The 20704-nt window shown below is 35.7% G+C and overlaps 1 protein-coding gene across 4 annotated transcripts in view; it reads left to right on the top strand.

The window, feature by feature from the left end:
- The window catches only part of ELAVL2 (ELAV like neuron-specific RNA binding protein 2), a 129429-nt gene that overhangs the window by 51114 nt on the left and 57611 nt on the right, over window positions 1-20704 (top strand). For 2 of the 4 annotated variants that reach the window (XM_004677694.2, XM_012721435.1), the window contains exon 2: window positions 8168-8411. In XM_004677694.2, coding sequence (XP_004677751.1) covers window positions 8183-8411 — 229 coding nt within the window. In that variant the 5' untranslated portion in view covers window positions 8168-8182. Of the gene's footprint in view, window positions 1-5362; window positions 5454-8167; window positions 8412-20704 lie in introns of all 4 variants that reach the window. The other 2 variants (XM_012721434.1, XM_012721433.1) reach the window with 2 other exon arrangements.

Raw genomic sequence — 20704 nt, 5'->3', positions numbered from 1 at the left:
TTAAGGTTTATTTTTGTTTATTTATGCCTACAAGAAATGGCGGCCAAAGGTGTGGTAGGCAAGAGGATTCAGCAGAGACAGAGTGGGGAGCAGACGGGGAAGGATCTGCTGAAGTACACAGCTGAGGAGAGCAACAGGCAAGACAGGAGAGGTCTGCTATGCCATGTGGGTCAGTTCCCTGGTCAGGGATAGAACCTATGCCACAGTGGTTGCGGATAGCTTGATACTGCTGAGACTTTAACCTCTGTACCACTAGGAAGGCCCAACAGTTAGATTTCCTTTTCAGAGCTAGCCATGATAGATCAGGTCTTAGGCTGCATTATTCTGACATTAACTCTAGTCTCTCTTCTGCTAGTAAGGACTCAAGATTACACTGGGTTTACTTGGATAATCCAGGGAAATCTCCCCATCTCAGAGCCATCTCATTAACAACTTCAGTCCTACCAGTAACCTTGAATCCTCTTGGTCATATAACGTATGTTCAGATTTCAGGATTAGGATGTGAACAGTGACTGCAGACCACATCTCCTCGGCTCAGGGATCACTTTCTCAGTGAGGCCTACTGTTTAAAATGGAAACGATTCAGCTTTACATTCGCAGTTCCTATATTCTGCTCATCATTTTCTTTAATTCTAAAGCACATTTATTTCTAGCTCATACTAAGACAACATACATTGTCTTATGGACGTTTATTCTTCATCTCTGTACATAACTCCCATTGCAGGTGTATATTCCAGGATGTGTCTTGATGACTGTGTCACTTAAGATGACAATTATCTCATGGGTGTGTGTTGTTAAATAAACTGATGAGTTTAACAGTTGGTGGAGCTTAAGCAAATCTTTCTTAGCAGATCTTTCCTATTTCCCAGTATGGATAATTGAAAAGAACTTAAAGTGAAGAGAAGCACTAAAGTAACCCTAAATTAGCTTTACTCTCTAAAGTCACAACTTTTAATTCTACCATCTCTAGAACTACAAAACCTCAGAAAGATTGACATTGGATCGATCCCATAGTTTGTAGGAATTATAGAGGTCTAAGAGACAGAAAAATGTCAGTGTTCATTGCCAAAGAACATTCTCCCTGTGACTTTTGCAGCTGTTTTGTGTGTTGTCTCTGGCAGAGATAGCTGCTAGGCCCTTGTTAGCCCTGAGGCTAAAAATCTGAGTTTGACAAAGCTGGAGAGTCCTTAGAACCTGAGAGGCAGCTAAGGGATGTGTGGGTGGGAAAGGGAGTTGACTATGAGTCCAGAATTGAGGAAATCCTATGAAGTTTTTAAAGCCTTACTAATTTTAAGAACTGCAATGTAAGATGAAGAGGTTTAAAGAAAACAAGCTAGTGACTTACTCTTATAACTGACACTAAAAAAAAATCATGATTTTTGAGGTTGGATGACTCTTGTTTAATTTAGTAAAGCTGAAATGTTACCTGAAAGTGACATTATTATAATTTGATTGGGAAAAAGAAAAACATTCTGTAGGAATGGTGTCTGCTAGGCAGATGACCCTGTTTGCTGTTTTACACAGCTTTTAACCTATAATTTCTTCACTGATTATTTTCAGTTCTTCAGCTCCCTGCCTTAGGTTCCCCAAAGGAAGATGTTTTTTGTCTTTATTTGGTAGGCTCTGTTGTTAAATTTTAGAGACAAATGGCTTCTGTTCACCTTGTAACTTGATCTTAGAGAGATTTGATGTGGTCAGAGGAAATATTTTGCACTGAACTGCTTCAGCCCTGGCACTGTGCTACTCAAGGTATTGAGAAACCCTCTAGCTGCAAATAAGTGTCCAGACCCAAGGTCATTTTATCCAAGCCGGATGTTGTGAGTGTAAGAGAGATGCTTGATTTTTGTCCCTAGCCATCATTCATTCCAGGAATGTCACCCTTTATTAGTTTGCTTAAATATTCTAGCTTGTATCAAATTAATTTGAGATTTGTAGCTTAATCACATTGTGATTATCTTTATAATAAACACCTTTGTGCTGGTGTTCAGTTTTTTTTTTTCCTTCTTTCACATTTACTCTTGCTTCTGCCTTTTTTCTGAGGTTAGACCCAGATTCCAAATGCAAAATCTCATTTAACCCTGCTGACCATATGTGTAGAGCACATTTGGAACATGTTTGAATTTGTCTTCTACTTTTTATGTAGGTGTCAAGTTGGAATTGACAGACTCTTGAAATACAAGGACACAATTGATATCACAAAAAAGGCTCCCTTGTTATGTACTATTTAAAAATAATTTGTATTTTAGTGGCTGATGAGCTGACAGTGTGCAAAAATGGAAAATATACTTTCATAATTATCTGGTTTGAAGTACTTAATGGAGGATAGAAAAGCAAGCTACCAAGTTTGCATGCATTTAGAGAAGTGAGTGCCCTTTCATGGTGTATGTGTGTTTGTTTTCTCCTAGCATATGTATTTGAATGCTTAGTCTGTACACCTTTGAAATGGATTTAGGATATTTATGGCAGGAGGTCTTCAGGGCAGGTGCCTGAGCAAAGCCAGAAGAAGGTATTACTCTTTGAAGGACAAAAAGTGGTTAACTTTGGCCCTCCCTGGTGGCGCAGCTGGGTAAAGCGCAGCACTGAGAAGCTAAAGCCACTTCCGCATTGAGTTCCATCCCCACCTGCCCTGGAGGTGACCACTTGGTGCGGCTGACCTTTCCTGACCCGCTCGCTGCTCCCCTCAGCAGTGTACTTCGTAGATCTGCCTGTTCTGTTCCCCACTCTGTCTCTGGTCCCCACTCTGTCTCTGTTGAAGCCTCTCACCGCCCCTGAGCCTCTGGCCTGTACCCTAGTTCTGTATGCACAAATAAATAAATCTTTAAAAAAAAAAGTGGTTAACTTTTAGATGTTTAAATAAGTGGGATGGTAAAAGTAGTTACAGAGGATTGCAAATACCTACACTATGTGAAGTAAGTAGTTTGAACCTAATTTGATAGGCAGCAGAGTGCTATTGAGAATTTAAGAAAATCTGACCAGGAAAGTCTGTTAGTGTGGATTAAGATAATGAGAGGTATATTTTTGGGAGGCTCTAATTTTGTGGTCCATATGAGAGATGTGAACCCAGATCAGGACAGTAAGCACAGCAGTGGAGAAGTCTGTGTAGTGGTGTCACTTGTAAAATCCTGGCTGACTGTATATAACACAGAGCTGTCTGGTCCCCAGATCAGATGGGTTCCAGCTCTTGGAAACCTTTCCCCACTCCTGTGTAGACATTACACTTCATGAGAGTTCCCTAAGTATATTTAGGGTCTTGTTTGGTGGCTGTCCGTAAGAGAGAGAAAAGTGGGAATGAAACCCGATAACAAATTTGCATAATTTATTATTATTTCTTGGAGTCTAGGAAAAGTTAAGTATTCTAGATTATCTATGCTAAAGTCTCTTTTCGTAATTTATTACCTGGAGAATAATAGGAGAAAAAGCTGTGTCTCAGTTGGCACAATTGATGTCTAAAGTAAGAGTTGAGCATATATTGAATCTTTTTTAAAAGTCTTAAAATTAATGGTTCTCTGTAGCTGGAATATGGTCTTTTTTTTTTTTTTTCATTCCAAAGAGTTTTAGAGCCAATAGAATCTATAAATAGTACACAAACCTGGTTGTCTGTGGTAGATTGAGTAGAGCAGAATCGCCTGTCCTTAAGTGAAGGGGAAGTAGTTTTACATTTTTAGTAACTGAATTGTTGGCCAGCATAAAGGTAAGGGCCATGTGAGCAACTTATTTATAACTTCCCATAAAGGTGTGTGTCTGCCTCAAGCAGAGAAACTGTCTGGGGTTCTTGAAATGTAAAAGTGCAGTGGAATCATTTTCCATACACAGCCTTCCTAGCTAGTTGGTACAATAAAGTGATTGTTCCAATCCCTGGGGCTTTTAGAAAGAGGGGTGTCAATAGATTTGCTCATTAGTGGCCTCCTATGGCATAGGAAAGATTTAGACCATTAAATTAGAATCTGTGGTTTTAATATAGTGAAGCATGTTTAGATATTTAACTGCTGAGGACCCTCAGAACATACATTTAAGCCTGGTTTACCTGTTCGGTACTGTTCTCCTAACTGTTCTTCCCATTTTAGTATAATGATGATTAGATTCTTGTCAAAACATTTCATGGGTATAAAAGAGTTTTTTTTTTTTTTGTTTTTTGTTTTTTGTTTTACAGGTTCAGTTCAACTATAAGTAGATTAAAAAAAAAATAACAGACTCAGAATTCTCTTTATCTGTGGGAGAAGGGAAGAAGAATAAAACATTTTCATGGCATCCTGTAAAGAGTATGTTAAACCCTTTTGGTAGATGCCAGAAAATGGAAACCATTGTTATGTGTTGTTAATGTCATTTGCATCAAGAACTAAATGAAATTTTTATAATTACGCAAACAAAAGATCTTTCAGCCCTTTTTTGTTACTCCTTTTTTTAATTTCAGAGACTGGATTTTTTTCCTGACTTTAATGTTGACTATTTAAAGCATCTGTGTATATGGCTAAAACATAAACTTTGGCTTTTGTGCCAATACTGTGGCTCTGTTTAGTATTCGGGCAAGATGTAATAAGCGGTAAATGGCCCATTAACTATATTGGAGGCTTCATAGCAGCACTAATTTTCAAATCGTGCTGGGTTTACAATTTACATATTAAAAAATGTTCACTTGATTTCATTCAGGGACAAAGCTGACATCCTATATAAGCATTACTCCAAACAATCCTATTTATTGGTCCAATTATTTCAATTGAAAGATGCTGGTTTACTGCCTCTTAGTATATGTGAACAATTCTCAGTTGAAACTGTTAAGAGATCAGTTTGACTGTGATCTCAAAGTAACCTCACAGGGTTTCAATTCACTTTTAATTTTAAATCCCAGGATTAAAGATCATTTGTAGGATAATGTAACAGTATGGACAAATGTAGCTTCTTTTAATGCCCTTTTGATATTTTTGAGGGAAAGAATGCTTTTATGCAAAACATTCACTTATGAGTTGCATGACTGCCTTTTCACACTATAAAGTTTTATTCACATTTCCTCCCTTCTCCCACATCCTTAAGACATAGGACAGCATGCAGTGTTTTGTTTTATTTTATTATTAAAAACACTTTTGAGATGTGGTTTAAGGTAGTACTTTAGAATAGATGCCAAGGTAACTAGCTCTAATACTGTTTTAAAATCAGGCTCTTAATTAAAAATGCTTAATTTGTGCAAGAAAACTACATGTTAAAATGAATTTGGAAAGATTAGATTGGAATTGCCTCAAATTCAATTAAGCCACACTGCATGGACGTGCTGGGAATATCAATACAATCACTGTAAATTTTGTACAAACTGATTTGTTGCATTATCTTGCTCATCTAACATACGGTACTTTTTGTGTCCATATTGCAGACGGCAACTCCAAACTAACATGGCAGTCAGACTGTGTGATGTGGCTTCTCTGCTTAGAAGTGGTTCGTGGGCAGCAGAGCCTTGGACTGGGGTCTGTGGGATTTTTCTTAAATTCTGTAGGCTACCTTTTTTTTTTTTTTTAGCATGTTGCAGGAGTGCTGAGGCCATACCAAACACTTGAAACTTTTCATTTGGCATACTAATTACTCTTACATTTAAGTATTGTGGTATGGCCATCATTAGGACTTAAAGCACATTGCAATTTTAACCATAGTGGTATATGAAGCATCAGAACATGTTTTTGTATGTTACTTTTTATAATCTAAATTAGGATTCAGTGCAGACTCAAAGAAAAGTGACAAGCCTTTTTTTTTTAAACAAACAAACAAAAAGTTTTGGTATGGTCTGAATACTAAGTTACCATAATTCTTTACATTCTGTTTACTATGTATTTTTTTGGTTACTAAATTTCCAAGTTATTTACAATTCCTGATGCTCCAAAAAAAATTGTTGAAATTGTAAATCTGGCTGAAAATTATTTGCCCAGTAACTGTTGAAAGAGTTTGCATTCTGTGAACAGTTGTGTTGAGCCTATCAATGGAATATGCATTATTTGTAAAATATAGCACATTAGTATCATTTTATTCTGAGCAGATGGTCCTATAGCTGAGAGATGCTGTAATTTTCAGTGCACACAGCCTACTGCAGCTGTTCACTTGAATGTTGGCTTAGGAGCTCATTCTTGCCACCTGAACATGGAAATAAATGTGCAATTAAGTGAGGAGTGTTTGTTGTCCTTGCTAAATCGTGCTAATTTCAGTCAATGAACACTTTATATTTCAAATGTAGTCCCAATGAGCTTTAGTCCGAATCTCAAATTTGGGGCTCATCTCATTTCTACAGATACCCTAACTTTTGAATTGCAATTTGATTTAATTGGCCTTGGCCACTGTTATTGTGCAGCTCATTGTTTCTGGGCAAAGGTTAATCTCACAAGAATTTTGAAGTGGAAAGAGTGACCCACAGCTAATAGTCTACAAACTGGAACAGTTATGGTTTATTTGGAAAGCTGAAACCTCCTTTCTCAGTTTCAGATTTATTTGTTAATTGTAGTAAAATGTACATCTTGAATTAATTTCAGATTTTTTCATAAAGTTTATAGAAGACTTGTTTTCCTTCACTCGTTTTAAGCATTCCCTAAAAACACTTAGCAGAGAGAAGTAATTTGCAGCTAAAAGCCCATTTTTTTTTTTTTAAAGGAAATGAAGTCATGGAGGGGTTATAAGTTGTTTGCTATTTCACAGTAATTCTGGATATGTCTCCTATTTTTGTCATGATAGTATGGCTTCTTAACCAGTCTGACCACTCTCAGTCTGTTCTATACTGCCACCTTTATGAACATCTCTTGGCAGAAGAGATTTCTTCCTGTATGCTTATCTGCTTGCCCTTTTATTTTTCTTAAGTAATATGCTTTTTAAAATACTTTTTTTCTCTTATAGCACTCTTTCCCTCTACTTTGCCTTTTTTTTTTATTTTGCCTCAAGTTCTTTGCCTTTTACATGTTAAAACTTCCCCTAAAAGTAGCATCCCATCAACTCAGAATTGTCAGTTTTGAAAAGTAGTCTTTGTAGAGATGAGAGCTGTATTTGGATGAAATATGAAGGATAATCCTTTCAGTGGTGCTTTGATTTTTGGATTCTCCCACAATCTTGACTGTTCAAAGTAATAACTAATAGAAGATGGTTTTAGAAAATTTGGGGCTGTGGTTTGTGACTTTCTTGTTCAAAGAAAACTGGACCCAAATTTGCATAAGTGATTTTTAGACTGGCCTGCACAATTTGAAGCCATTTCCCTCCAACTTTGCTATTTATTCTGTATTTAGAGTTTATAGATATGTTATTACTTGAATTTTGAACAGGCTTATGTGCTCAAATGAAGATTTCTTGGGCTGGTCTGTTTGAAGTTGATATATTTATGTTGTTTAGTGGACTGGATAGTTTTTTTTTTTTTCCTTAAAATTGGATAAAATAACATTGAATTATTTGGGGATTTTATTTTGATGCTATAGATCAGTTGCCTTGTTGGTGATCTTTAGTTGCTAAGGTTGACAAGAATGACTTACTAGATTCTACAGTATACACCAGATACTCCTGTCTTCTTACCCATGTTATCCTACAAATCTTTCTCATTGCCTAACATACAGCTGATATTTTTCTATCTTCCCAATGGTAGAAGTATTTGATTGATATTATCAATCAAAAACATTTTCAATATGTAACCAAAACAGTACATGTTCACAAATTTATATTTTTTAAAGTATTCTTGCTACTTGATTTTAAGTTAATGGATGTCTTAGAATACTAAACCTCTTAGACTAATTGAAAATCTCTTCAAAGTTAGGTAGACCATGTTTTTGTGTTTGGCAGCATGTTAAACATTTTTATTTTCTAGTATGATTTTTTTAGTCAGGGTTCAATTATGGGCCCTTTGGTACTAAGTTTCCTCAAGTCTGTGGACATGGCAGGTGAGTAAGGGTATGTGAGTAGACTCAGAATGGGGTTCTAGAAAATTTTTAAGACTTAAATTATGTTTATGTGCATGTTGGGACTATATATGTGAGCTTAATTGTGATTTTAAATTGAATAGCTTCATTATGAAGAATTAGCATAGGTGTTGCACTTTTATTCAAGCTTTGTTGTAATTTCAGCTGAATTTTATTTAATGACAAATTTTAAAATTCTTGGATGGAATCTCTTAAGTTTGTGAAATATGAATTCTGACATTTCTTATTTTGTCTGTTTTTAGCAGGTAATTGCTGCCATGGAAACACAACTGTCTAATGGACCAACTTGCAATAACACAGCCAACGGTCCAACCACCATAAACAACAACTGCTCGTCACCAGTTGACTCTGGAAACACAGAGGACAGCAAGACCAACTTAATAGTCAACTATCTTCCTCAGAATATGACACAGGAGGAACTAAAGAGTCTTTTTGGGAGCATCGGTGAGATAGAATCCTGTAAGCTTGTAAGAGACAAAATAACAGGTATGTAGTTTTATATAGGTTACTTCCATTTAAAAGTTTGTGTTTCAGGGTGTGAGAAAACAATAAGTTTGCAACTTGAAAATCATTTGCATTTTATTCTTTTTTTTTTTTTTTCCTGTTATGACTACATCAGCAGTATGAAACTTGGTTTACAGTTTCTCTAAAAGTCTATAACTAGACTTCTACATATTCTGAACTGTATAGTAACATCCTTGAAAACTAAAAGTGTGCATGTAGCTGTGGTAGCAAATGACATGTTAACCTTTAGTTTTAGGCTCCCTGAGCTTATTACATGATTGAGCATTTCAACAATGAAATATAAGGAGAATATTGTGTTTGGGAGTATAAAAAACCTTGTGAAATGAACTTTCCCTTAGGTTTGTATAGTTCTTATGATTTATATGACAGAATACATGGTAATACTGACTTTGTCAATATGTAAACATTTATACTGATACAATATGGCAGAATCTTACATTTTTGTTCCTTACAGGAAAAAAAAAAGTGGTATCATGAGTTGTGTTCCTCTTGTCCTAAAGAATGAAAGGATGGTAATTTGGCATTTTGGTGGATTTTGAATAGTAGATACCCTTTTTTAACGAATTGGATACATTTTTAGAATGATCTAAAACCTATGCAGGTAACATGTTACTGGGAAAAGATAGTGAATGCTTCCTGTTAGGAGTTGTTTTCAAACTCACTGTATGAAGTATGGACAGACTTCATAGCTTTTCCATGTTACTGTTAAATTTGATGGTATATATTAAATTGCTTTACACGATTCCTCACCAAAAGTAGAATAATAAATTTTGGAAATGAGTATAAGATACATAAGACATTGTGAAGAGTTGGACCAAGAGTCTGAAATTGAACTAATCTGATATGCCCTCAGACAAGACATCTTTTAGATTCAAGTTTCTCTGGGTAGAATATGGTTAAGGGCAGAGGAAGGGACCACAACAAATAACTGCTGACTTTTGAGATGGTACTTGTTTGAGACCACCTGTTCTTTTATAAGATAATAGGACTTAACTCTTTCTGAGATACTTGTGTTTTTAGAGCTGTCACCTGGACCTGGCCTTACATTTTGGCCTTCATTTCCTTGAGCTACAGATTGAGCTTCACAGATAGCCAAATAAAGTCAAATAAAATCTAATTAAAACCTGGTTATCAATTCATATTGAATAATTATATTTTAGCTAATTATGTTATTTGGATGTTCACCATAATAACATCAGTTAAGGTTTATCTTTTGTTTTTGAATATTTAATATAAAATAGATAATGATTTTTCTGTTTTTCCAAAATCATTGTCATTTGTGTAAATGAAATTTTTCTGTTTTTCCAAAATCATTGTCATTTGTGTAAATGAAATTTAGTTTTTGAAAAGTTGTAAGAGTCTTCTCTACCTTTTTCAAGTGTCTGTCCTGATAACTTTCTTTTTTTGGCAAAACGGCATTCTTCATATGTAATTTTTGTACTCTTCGATATAAATGATTGTGATAAATGATTTGAAGACCATTAACATAAATGATGTGAGTTCTTGTTTGACTGCTTAATAGTTGTTTCTACCACTTAACAGAATTCTTGAATAAGGCATAAAAGTCACATTTTTTATTATGATACTGGAGTAGATTAAAGTATTAAATCATGCATCTTTTGTATTAGTCAGTTTTTATAGGCAACATCACACAGGGTTTCCTTTCTTCTCTGTGGTTAAGTTGTTAATTATCTTTTGTAAATCTTTTACTAGAGCTCCTATGTGGCAAAACCTGAGATTGGAATTTTAGTTCTTTACACCCTTTGCCTGTCTGTGTGCTGGAAGGTAGTAGAACCATAATATACAGATAATCTGAAATACGTGGTTAGAAACTGCATTCATAATTGTGATTTATTTTATCCCTACCTCCATGCCATTGTCTTCAATGAGGATGAATAGGGGAGGTTTTTTGTCTTGGCAAAATTTTTGTTTAAAATCTCCAGTAAGTAGGTAGAGTACCCAGGAAAATCTACAGTGGACATGAAATCTAAAGGTGTTTTTTAATCAGTAGATAAAATCAGAAATCTACTTCAAAGTAAGTGCTTCTTTGATTGACAAGATGAGAAATGCTGTACTCCATAGTTCCTACTTAAGATCCACACTGCAGATTAAGCAGCATATTAAACATTCTATTGATGTTTCTGCTGTCAAGAAACCTGTTTGACTTATTGTTTCCTAGCCTTTTTAAATCACAGAACTCATTTAAGAGTATTTCTTTACTCTAGATTCCCAGCAAACAGGTTGCTACTTAAAAACTTCCGAAGTCATTTGTTTACTGGTTATCAGACAATCTGAATTTCTGCTGTAACCTGTTCTTATGAGTAAAAAATGTGCATATTTCATTAAATGATTGTATACGATTGTGGGTATAAATTAAAAAGTTTCGTAGGTAAATTTGTCTCTTTTAATAATGCTGTTTTCTGTCCACTGACATCTTACGATTAGTATGGTTTAAAATGGCATATTAAAGGATCTGACTCATTTAACTTTAAAAATGGCATATTAAAGGATCTGACTCATTTAACTTTAAAAATACCATAGTTTTTTAGTTCTGAGTTTCTTAGTGAATATTTATTTTGAAGAAAGTAATCTAATAAGTTGTGGTTTACTAACAATGAGTTTTGAATGGCTGCACTTTTTTATGTGGGCTTCCTTCTAAGAAGCTATTATTAAGATCTCTCTAGAAAGGTTTTAAAAAAAAATTGTGGGAATTTGGATGGGGGGAGGCGGGGTATGGTCCTTAGCATAAGCCATCTTGTACAGTTTTCTCAGCACACGTTTTTTTTTCTTTTCTTTTTCTTTTTTTTAAAGATATATTTATTTGTGCATACAGAATTGGGGTACAGGCCTGAGACTCAGGGGCGGTGAGAGGCTTCACCAGAGACAGAGTGGGGAACAGAACAGGCAGATCAACGAAGTACACTGCTGAGGGGAGCAGCGGGTGGATCAGGAGAGGTCTGCCACACCATGTGGTCACCTCCGGGGCAGGCGGGAATCGGACTCATGCAGAAGAACTCATGCAGAAGCAGCTTTAGATTCTCAGTGCTGTGCTTTAACCCGCTGCGCCACCAGGGAGGGCTCACACATTTTTTTTTCAGGTCAAGTTCAAAGTTCTTTGGACCTCTCTACTAATCCGACTTTATCTCCTGGAGAGTGATTGGATTAACTCTTTGTATTTCTGATTTATAGGAGCATAAACACTAATTATCTGGGTTATCAGAAAACTGTGGAATCATTTTTTGGGGAAGAAAATAAGTCCTCTGTTTAATTTTTAGAAAATCTTCCTTTAAATAATGCTGAATTACGAACTGTAGTTCTGCTATAAATAATACCTACTTAGAAGAGTATGTGCCTCTTTTCCTAAAAGAGAGTAAATAATTTTTAGATTTTGTCAGTGTTAGGAAATTAATGTCACTATTTATTCTGATGGAATAAAGTTTAGGGAAATACGTTAAGAAATGCCTTCAGTAGTAAATAAGCTAATCTCTCAAGCTAAAATTCTATTATGTTGTTTGTTAGACCCTGCCTTTGGGCTCATGCCCAGCTTTATGCTTCATCCTGTTTCCTGTCTATAGGCATTCATCATGAGAAGCTGTTGCTGTTTATACTGCAGCTTAGCTGATGTGGGGCCATCCCTTCTAGTTCTTAAATGCACGTTAGTCCTTGACACCTGCTGATGTTGCAATTTAGAGGAGTGAGATGGATTTTATGATGCAAAGAATGAGTAATATTGTTTAAGTCAGATAAGCCCTTGAAAATGACCGCAGCCAACTTCCTCGATTATAGGCAGTCATGAAATGACTTATCCAAGATCATATAATTATTAAGTGTGGTAGAGCAGGGGCCTGAATTTTGGTTTTCTAACTCCAAGATATTTTTCTTTGTCTCCTTTGGAAACCAGCACTCACACTTAAGAAATTAAGCACAGACCCAACAGATGAATTTATTATGAAACATAATTTTTACTGGGCTACAAGGAGCATCTTTTGGTGAATGTGTCTTCTGAAAAGAATTTTTAAAGATGAGGGGTCCATAAAATGAGAACATCTGTGCTTCTTTATAAACTTTATAATATATGATGTGAATTCAGGTATTCTAGCCTAGGCTCCCAAATCTGGTTACATTTCCTGGAAGGTCTAAAAGTTTGGATAACAAGAAATCTGTTGTCACAAAGCTCCCAGGTGATCTTGATGCCTGAAGTAAGTGTTGAAAATCACAATGTCCTTTCAGTTACGGTCAGTAGGTAGACTTCCTAGACTAGAATCACTTGGAATGACTGTCAGATATATGTTCCTGAGCCCTCTCCAGAACTCCTGAATGAGTCTCTACAGGTGGGAAGAAATGTTTTAGTGACCTGTGAATTTTCCATTTCTTTTCCTGAAGTTTTTGCAGGGTGGAAAAACCAGAGATACACAGGTTTACCTGGATTCTTGTGGGTGGGAAGGAAATAGTATAATTGCAGAACCTGATTCTGCAACAAAGTAGATTTCAGGTGTAGTTTCCTCAGAGCATTGCTCTGTTGAGTTATTTCTTGGGGTTCAGAACTACAAATGTCAGGGTTAAAAGTCACTAGCTGCCTTAAGTACCTGACCTGTCCCTGAAAGAGAGTGTGCATGTGTGCACATGTGTATAAATGTGTAATCTTTAAAACACCAGGCCGGTTTGTTCTGTTGATGTTAACTCTTTTAAAAGAACTAGAGACAGTTGAACTATTGGTGTGATGGTTTCCCTCTTATTCCAGGAATTTTTTGAAGTAAGTTCCATGCTGGATCCTAATAGTTGTTAACTGGAAGTTTTCAAACAAAAGAGAAAAAAACAAATGAATAAAATAACAGGACTGGGGAGGTGACTTTAGATATTCATGAGCTCTGAATATCTGTGCCTTCTATACTGATATAACCCTTTCTCTCCCCCCCCCCCCCATGGGATATATGGTAGTCTTTTTTTTTTCTTTAAGATTTATTTATGCATTCATACAGAACTGGGGTACAGGCCAGAGGTGCAGGGGCAGTAAGAGGATTCACCAGAGACAGAGTGGGGATCAGAACAGGCCAGCTGACAAAGTACACTGCTGAGGGGAGCAATGGGCTGGTCAGGAGAGGTCTGCTGCTCCACGTGGATCACCTCCTGTGCTTTAACCCCCTGTGCCTATAAGGAGGTCCCGGCTAGCTGGACTTATATCTCTTTTACTTCCTAAGAACTTGATCCTGCTTTGTTATACCAGAATAATGTGTTTTTCAAATTTGATTTTAATGACATGGTATTCTATTCTCCTCTTAGAAAAAATAGTTTTAGTTTTTAGGATTCAAACACATAATTGGCATTTTATTAATCTAATGTATACCTTCAGATTTAATAGCATTTGAATACTGTGATGAAATCAGCCATAGTGAATGTGAAACTTTAGATGAATGTTAATTTGAAGGTGTATATGTGTGTCTACAATCTTAAGGTGAGTTGCTAGGTGTCCATCTTATAAAGAAATCAAGAATTCTGATTTTTCAGAATAGTTGAAAATAGCAGAGTATATGCCCCGGTATTCATAACCGGTATTCAGACAAGATAAGTTGACTGCATAGTGTGGTTCCTTGTGTATTAATTGAAGTAATACATTTGAATTTGGCTATCTTTAGATTTTAGTGTCTAATTTGTATAAATTAAAGCAAAATTCACTTTTTTGGTAGGTACTGAAGAAACTATTTGCATATTTATCACTATGTCTTTAAAACTAATTATTTTTCTATTGTACCTTTCTCTTTTCCAAAGGTCTTGGCTAATCAATCATTAAAAAAAATCATTGTGGGAGCTTTCTACACAGTTTTAGGGGAGACCTTTTAAATTTATTATTCTATGTTTATTATTTTTCTCCTCTTATACCTTGACCCTGGTGTTTTATAGTATAATTTCCAAAGTTTCTGTGCTGATTAGTTCAGATAAAGGGTTTTAGGGTGATGAACTCAGAAATTTGTGAAATTTAAGAAGTTCATTGTCATCCTATACAGTTATCAAGAAGGAAAACCTTTTCCTCTGTCCTTAGTTTAACTTATAGACCCCCAGTCATTGAACCTAACAGAAGACATTATATGTTGATTAATGTAGCAGTAAAAGTGGGGGAAGGGGAGACAGATTATCAGAAGATGCACAATAATTTTATTACTAATTATGTTTAGTTGGCCTTCACAAAAAAAGATGTGAAACTTGTAAAGAAGTGATGAGAATAAAAGGGTATTTCCCATTTTAATAAAGGAAAGGAGTTTAGACTCTCAGGGCTAAGTTGTGGGGAAGTGACCAGGAGTAGGTGAGAGAAACTAATGGGAGATAAGAGCTGTTTAGCTCCTGCTTATGCAAACTCTCCAACTCCTATTGTGGTGAGGGTTCTCTTCCTGATAAGGGGAAGGGAGACCCTTTCAAAGGATATTTTTTGCCCTACAGGAAGAAAAGGATAGCACATAATTCTCCTATTGATTGTGGATTCTTAATTGCCTTCAGTAGAAACATTCCTTATGCCAAGGTGGTATTATTTTTGGTGTGGCATAATCTGGACCCTCTCCCCATGAAATTAGTTAACTTTCAATTAGAAAAAGTAACTTTTTTGTATATCTAGTGATATTGAAATCTTAAGTAGCTAGTTGCTGAGGAGAGAAACAATGTAAGTATATAGAAAAGTTTGAAAAAAGAAACTATTCCTTTTACATTTGTAAACCATCTGCATCTTTGTTCTCTGCTTTCTTCATTTTGTTATTTGTGCTATTTTACATTTTATTCCATTAGATAAAAATGAAGAAAGTATTGTAACTCCTAAGAGCTGGTTGCACAGCTGCTTTCTGAAACATTAAGAAAATGAAATTTGAATCTTATTAATAATGAAATTTGATTCTGTGTTTTTTTTTTTTTTTAAGCTCTTGCTATCACTGAAATGTCTACAATGACTATGTTTGTCTTTCCCAGTAGAGTATGGACATGGTGTTTGTTAGGCCTTTTGACATTACCTTTATTATATTCCTTTATTACCTTGATGCAAAATGAAAGCTTGGATAATGCATTCAATTTCATAAAAAATAAAATGCAGTTGAACTTCTCCTGTAAGAATTTACCCTCTTTAAAGTCTAGCAAGGTATGAATGAGTCCTTGGCTGATAATTTCTGTTTTACACTTTTTGACCATTTCAGACTTTTTAGGTTTTGTTTATTGTCATCAAAATTGCTGGAATAGATCATAAGTCATTTGCAGTTTATGCAGTGACTCATAGTAGTAATGGAAAAATGTAGATTAAAAGATGAAGTGGGAGAAGATAAAGAACAATTCTGATTCAGAATTTATTTTTTTTTGTGCAAAATGTTAAATTCTTGCCTCAAAATTGAAAAGTATGAAATTGATTCCCCAACACCCTTTACATGGTTAATATAAAATCAACCTGTTTTTCTGCTGATGGTCTCTGTTGCTTTTCATTACCTTATCACCCACCAACCTTTGCTGTTTCACTTGCTATTAAAGTTAGGGAAGAAAGTTTTGTTATTTTGCATCTGTTGGAACATTTCCTTTTAAATATTTCCTGATACTTCCTGAGCAGAACAGTTGATAATTGAAGGTAAAGCTGTGTTTTAGAAATCGCCAATTTCTTTTCAGTTTGTTCAATAATTGAGTTTCAGTGGAGCTTACTGCTGCTGCTGAATTTTGAGAGGTGTGAAAATCCTCAGAGTATGTTTCCAACTAAAAAGGTCAACTTTAAAAAATATTTTCTGGCATTTTGCTTGTGTCATTTGACTAGTCAAGAGTATAGGCAGAGGCTCATTTAGCACATTTTGCTCTTTAATGTATTTGATTTTCTTTTTTTTAAAGATTTAGAATGTCAATATTTTGACACTATTGGGTGTCCTTTTTATTGTAATGGTATCAGTCATCAACTATTTCTTGAGGAGTTTTAAGCTACAAAAGTGGCACTGGCAACTCTTCGAGGTTTTATGAGGATCCTCAGTTAAAACTGTCTTTTTGTGATCTTCATAATTGCTTATATCTTCATTTTTCATTGAGGGTTGGCCATTCCTTATTTTTTCATTATGCCTACTTTAAGGAATAAAGATTGCAGCATAGACATATTTAAGCTGTGTATAATACTCCTTTCCATCTTTTCACATGAAATAGACTTAAATGCCATGGTAATAAGATTTCTCAAATCCTTACTACACTAGGTTGTTTGATTAGTTTGGGATCAAGATTTTGGGATTACTGTTGTGTTAACCTGTGACTGAGTGGTACCCAAGGATCCCCAAACTCTCACGCTCTAAAGTGATACTGCCGTCTTTGTACACAGTGGCAAAATAGAACCTAAATGTGAATAGAATGGTGTGCAGAGAAAGGATAGTAGTTTCCCATTAACACACTCTAAATTACCCTTCTCTTCATAGGTAGAAGTCCAGCCAAACAGGGTAGGTCCAAAGCTGGGCTGCTGAGGTCTGAAAACCTGCCCCAAGTGTGAGTCAACTTCTGTGGGGAAAATCACAAGAAAGGGGTTTTGTAGCAGGTTCCAGAAGGTAGGACAAAAGGAAATACCACATCAGAATAATTATTGCTATTGTCAGCCTCCCCATTTGTCTTTTACCCGCACTTCTCTTCCAAATATCTTGACTTGTGTTTTTCTCTCCGTTTGACTCCTTCATAGAACTATCAGGGGCATGTCAGACTACAGTAGCAAGAGCTCTTTTTCCTTCTTCCTCAAAACAAAGACCATCTGTTTCCATGGTATATAGCTTCACCTGAGTGCTCAATTCCACCCATAGTTCCCAGTAGTTAGTCTGAAGTAGCTGCTTATAAGTGGGATTGAGGAACATGGTACCACCCTCCTTTATGAGACATTTCTTTTATAATTGAAACAAAATGCCACTATCTTGCACACATTAGTATTAGAAGTGTTAGTCCAGAAAGTACTTGAATTCAAATCCCAGTTTAGCTTCTTACTTGTAACGTAAGAACTAATGTAATGAACTATTTGACTGACTAAAGTTTCTTACATAAAGTGTCTCATATACAGGAGTAATCTCTTTTTTAACCCCTTCTTATAAGTTTATAACTCATTTAGTTACATGACAGTTGCAGATTCCCCCCCAACCCCCCCACTGGTAAAACGATTTTTGAAAAACTTTTCAAACTAGATCTGTTGCCTCAGAATTTCTTATGGTCTTAGTGGACAGAATGTAAGGCTTATTTAATGTTCTTTACTTTTAGATAGTTTCACCAACACAATTGATTTTCTAGGGATGGAACAAAGTCGGAATAGGAAGTATGAAGCAGGATTTGGGAGTCCAGAAATATGATTAATGATATTAAATCTCTGAACTAGAGCACTGAAGTATGGAGTTATTATTCTGTGCAGTTTTGTGTGAATGTATTTACAATGAATTGACTTGACTTAAAATATAAAGGTGCTGCCATCTGCCTTTCCCAATGAGCTGTTACTGGACTGGAAGGTCAGCAAGTTGTTAAATTGAGCCATGAGTTAATTGTTATCCTAATAGCAGCCAATAAGTGTTTTCCCATCTACTGACATCATCTTTCTTTAGATTAATAACCCTTTCATAGTAACTAAATACTGTGACTAAATATTCTGATTTTATCAAATGAAATTTTCAAGTACAGAGGTACGACCTGTGCATTTGGCTGTTAAGAGACCCAACAAGAGGATGTAGAAAAAATTTGCTATCCCTTTGTTTTATTTCTGTTGAAATATTCATCGAAAACATTTAAAGCATTGCTTTATTCAGTCATCACAGACTTTGCAGATTTCAGTTTGTGTGTGTGGCGAGGGATGGGGGGTGGTGATTTCCATGAGGACTTGGTTAACTTAGCAGATGCAATTTTACATCTTGTTTTCCTTTTTTTGTTAAATCCTTATGCATATTGTGAATTAGAGTTTATTTTTAGCTCTTAATGAGTTCTTTTCTTATCATTGTACTTTTTGTTGGAATTCTGTTTTCTACATGCTTTGATTTTGGAGAGGGAGTGTACGTGGCTCACAATTTCTGTTTCCTCCCCTCAGTTAAAATTTGCACTTTTTTTTTTTTTTTTTTTGGGAGTGTACGTGGCTCACAATTTCTGTTTCCTCCCCTCAGTTAAAATTTGCACTTTTTTTTTTTTTTTTTGGTTTGAAGTAATAGATGTGATTCTTTATTACTTTGGAGAGTAGCTGTGGTGAAGTCCTTGACTCTTAACCTGCTTGACCATTGAGGTTTATCCAGAAAAAATAACATTCTTCTCGTAAAATAACCTTTAACAGGATATATAGCTTCTTTAAAACTTGTAAGCCAACCTCTATAGGAGACACACAGCAGGGAAGGGGGAAGGTGAAGGTCAAAACAGGGAGGGAAGAGCACAAAGGACTGCTGTGATGGCTCCCAGGTGATACAGTGGGAGAAGTACTGGGACTACACCCCAGGAGAGAAACCAACCAATCACTGTACAAAAGTGAACAATGCTGCAAGGAAAAAAAAAAAAATCAGTAAAAGGACATATTTATTTATTTATTAACACATAAACAAGAATCATTTCATTGTATTCAGAGTTACTGGAACCTACTATAGAGCAACTGGATTTCCTTACATTTTGATGCTTTGAATTGAGACTTAAGGAGTCTTAAGGAGTCACTGGATCCTAAGTACAGTGGCCTATAAGGCACTATAAGGCACAGAATCCTCCTTAACCCAAGTACTAGTGTGTGGGAAGCTTTCTCTCTCCCACAAAAAGGGATTTGTCTACTTTAAGATATAGCTAAATAGGCTAATGATGATGTGTTCAAATCAATGGATATTGGAGAATTCTGCAACTTTATTCTTTGTGAACCCTTCTGTTACCCTAGTTCTTCTTAAACTTAGTGCCAAGAGATTCTGCCATGCGTAGGGTAGATAGCATTTTACCTTCTCAAGACTAATTTGGGATTCTAACATTATGACCTCAAGTTATTAAACCATACTTATTTTTCTGTTTTCATAGTCTTGTTATTACTAAGGGTTAAGTCCCTTCATTTGTGTTACAATTGTAGTAAAACACAATAGTCCCCCTTATTTGTGGGAGACTTGTTCTAATGTACCCCAGTGGATGTCTGAAACTGCAGATGGTACTGGACTTTACATACTGTGCTTTTCCCCCCATACATACATACCTATGGTAATTTAATTTGTAAATATTACACAGTAAGAGAATAACAATGATAAAATAGAAGCATTAACAATGCATTTTAATAAGTTTTGTGAAGTTCTGCTGCATGTGTTATTTTTGGACCGTGATTGATGCTGGTAACTGAAACTCAGAGTGAAACTGATTAAAGTGGGCCTACTGGACAGAATTGGCAATACCAACAAATTACTGCATTTTATATCTGTTTAATGTTGTATATGCTGGAAGGAGAATTTGCAGAAAGACACAGCAATGTTCAGTGTATTATAGCCACCATTTTGTACTGTAGATAATTAACAACAGTACCTGATATACTACTTAAAGCAGAAGGTTGAATCTTCTGGGCTCAGCTTCCTTGCTGTTACTTGAGCTATTAGTTCTTTGTTTATGGAAAGGATTTATATGAATAGCTAATGATGTTGTGATCAATATAAGGAAGACATTTAATATTCTTTCCTAGCTTCTAAACTTGGACAAGGGGCTATTTAAGTCTTTTCTCCTTTTTTCCCTTTATATGTGAAATAGTACAAATGGATCTAAGTTACTTTAGTATATGTATCCTTAGATAATTTTGGGTAGGTTACAGTAAGTACTAAGGGAGGAATGAGGTTTCACTGTTTCTGAAGATGAGATTCTGCCACGTGTATTGGCATTTAGCAAGCAGGCCCAGAGTAATTGATATAACTAACTATTTTGTAAGCTTAACAAAGTCCTAGTTTTAAATTTTTAGGTGCTTCAAATATACCTTATGAAATCATTTTCACATGAGACTAACAAAATTCCAGAGGCGGGTACGTAACATAATGCAAAATAACATCTTTCAAAGGATGGAACATAGGACCATTTCATATTTAAGGTTCTAGCTTTTTTTTTTTTTTAAAGTTTTATTCATACAGAACTGGGGTACAGGCCAGAGATGTGGAGGGTGAGAGGATTCACCAGAGACAGCCCAGGGAGCAGAACAGGCAGGCAGATCAACGAAGTACACTGCTGAGGGGAGCAGCGGGCGAGTCAGGAGAGGTCTGCCGTGCCATGTGGTCACCTCCTGGGCAGGCAGGGATCGAACTCATGTGGAAGTGGCTTTAGCG

Source organism: Condylura cristata, unplaced genomic scaffold (assembly GCF_000260355.1).
Source record: "Condylura cristata isolate star-nosed mole 26May11 unplaced genomic scaffold, ConCri1.0 scaffold00006, whole genome shotgun sequence".
Taxonomy (NCBI): domain Eukaryota; kingdom Metazoa; phylum Chordata; class Mammalia; order Eulipotyphla; family Talpidae; genus Condylura; species Condylura cristata.
This window is presented reverse-complemented; position numbering and strand designations above follow the sequence as displayed.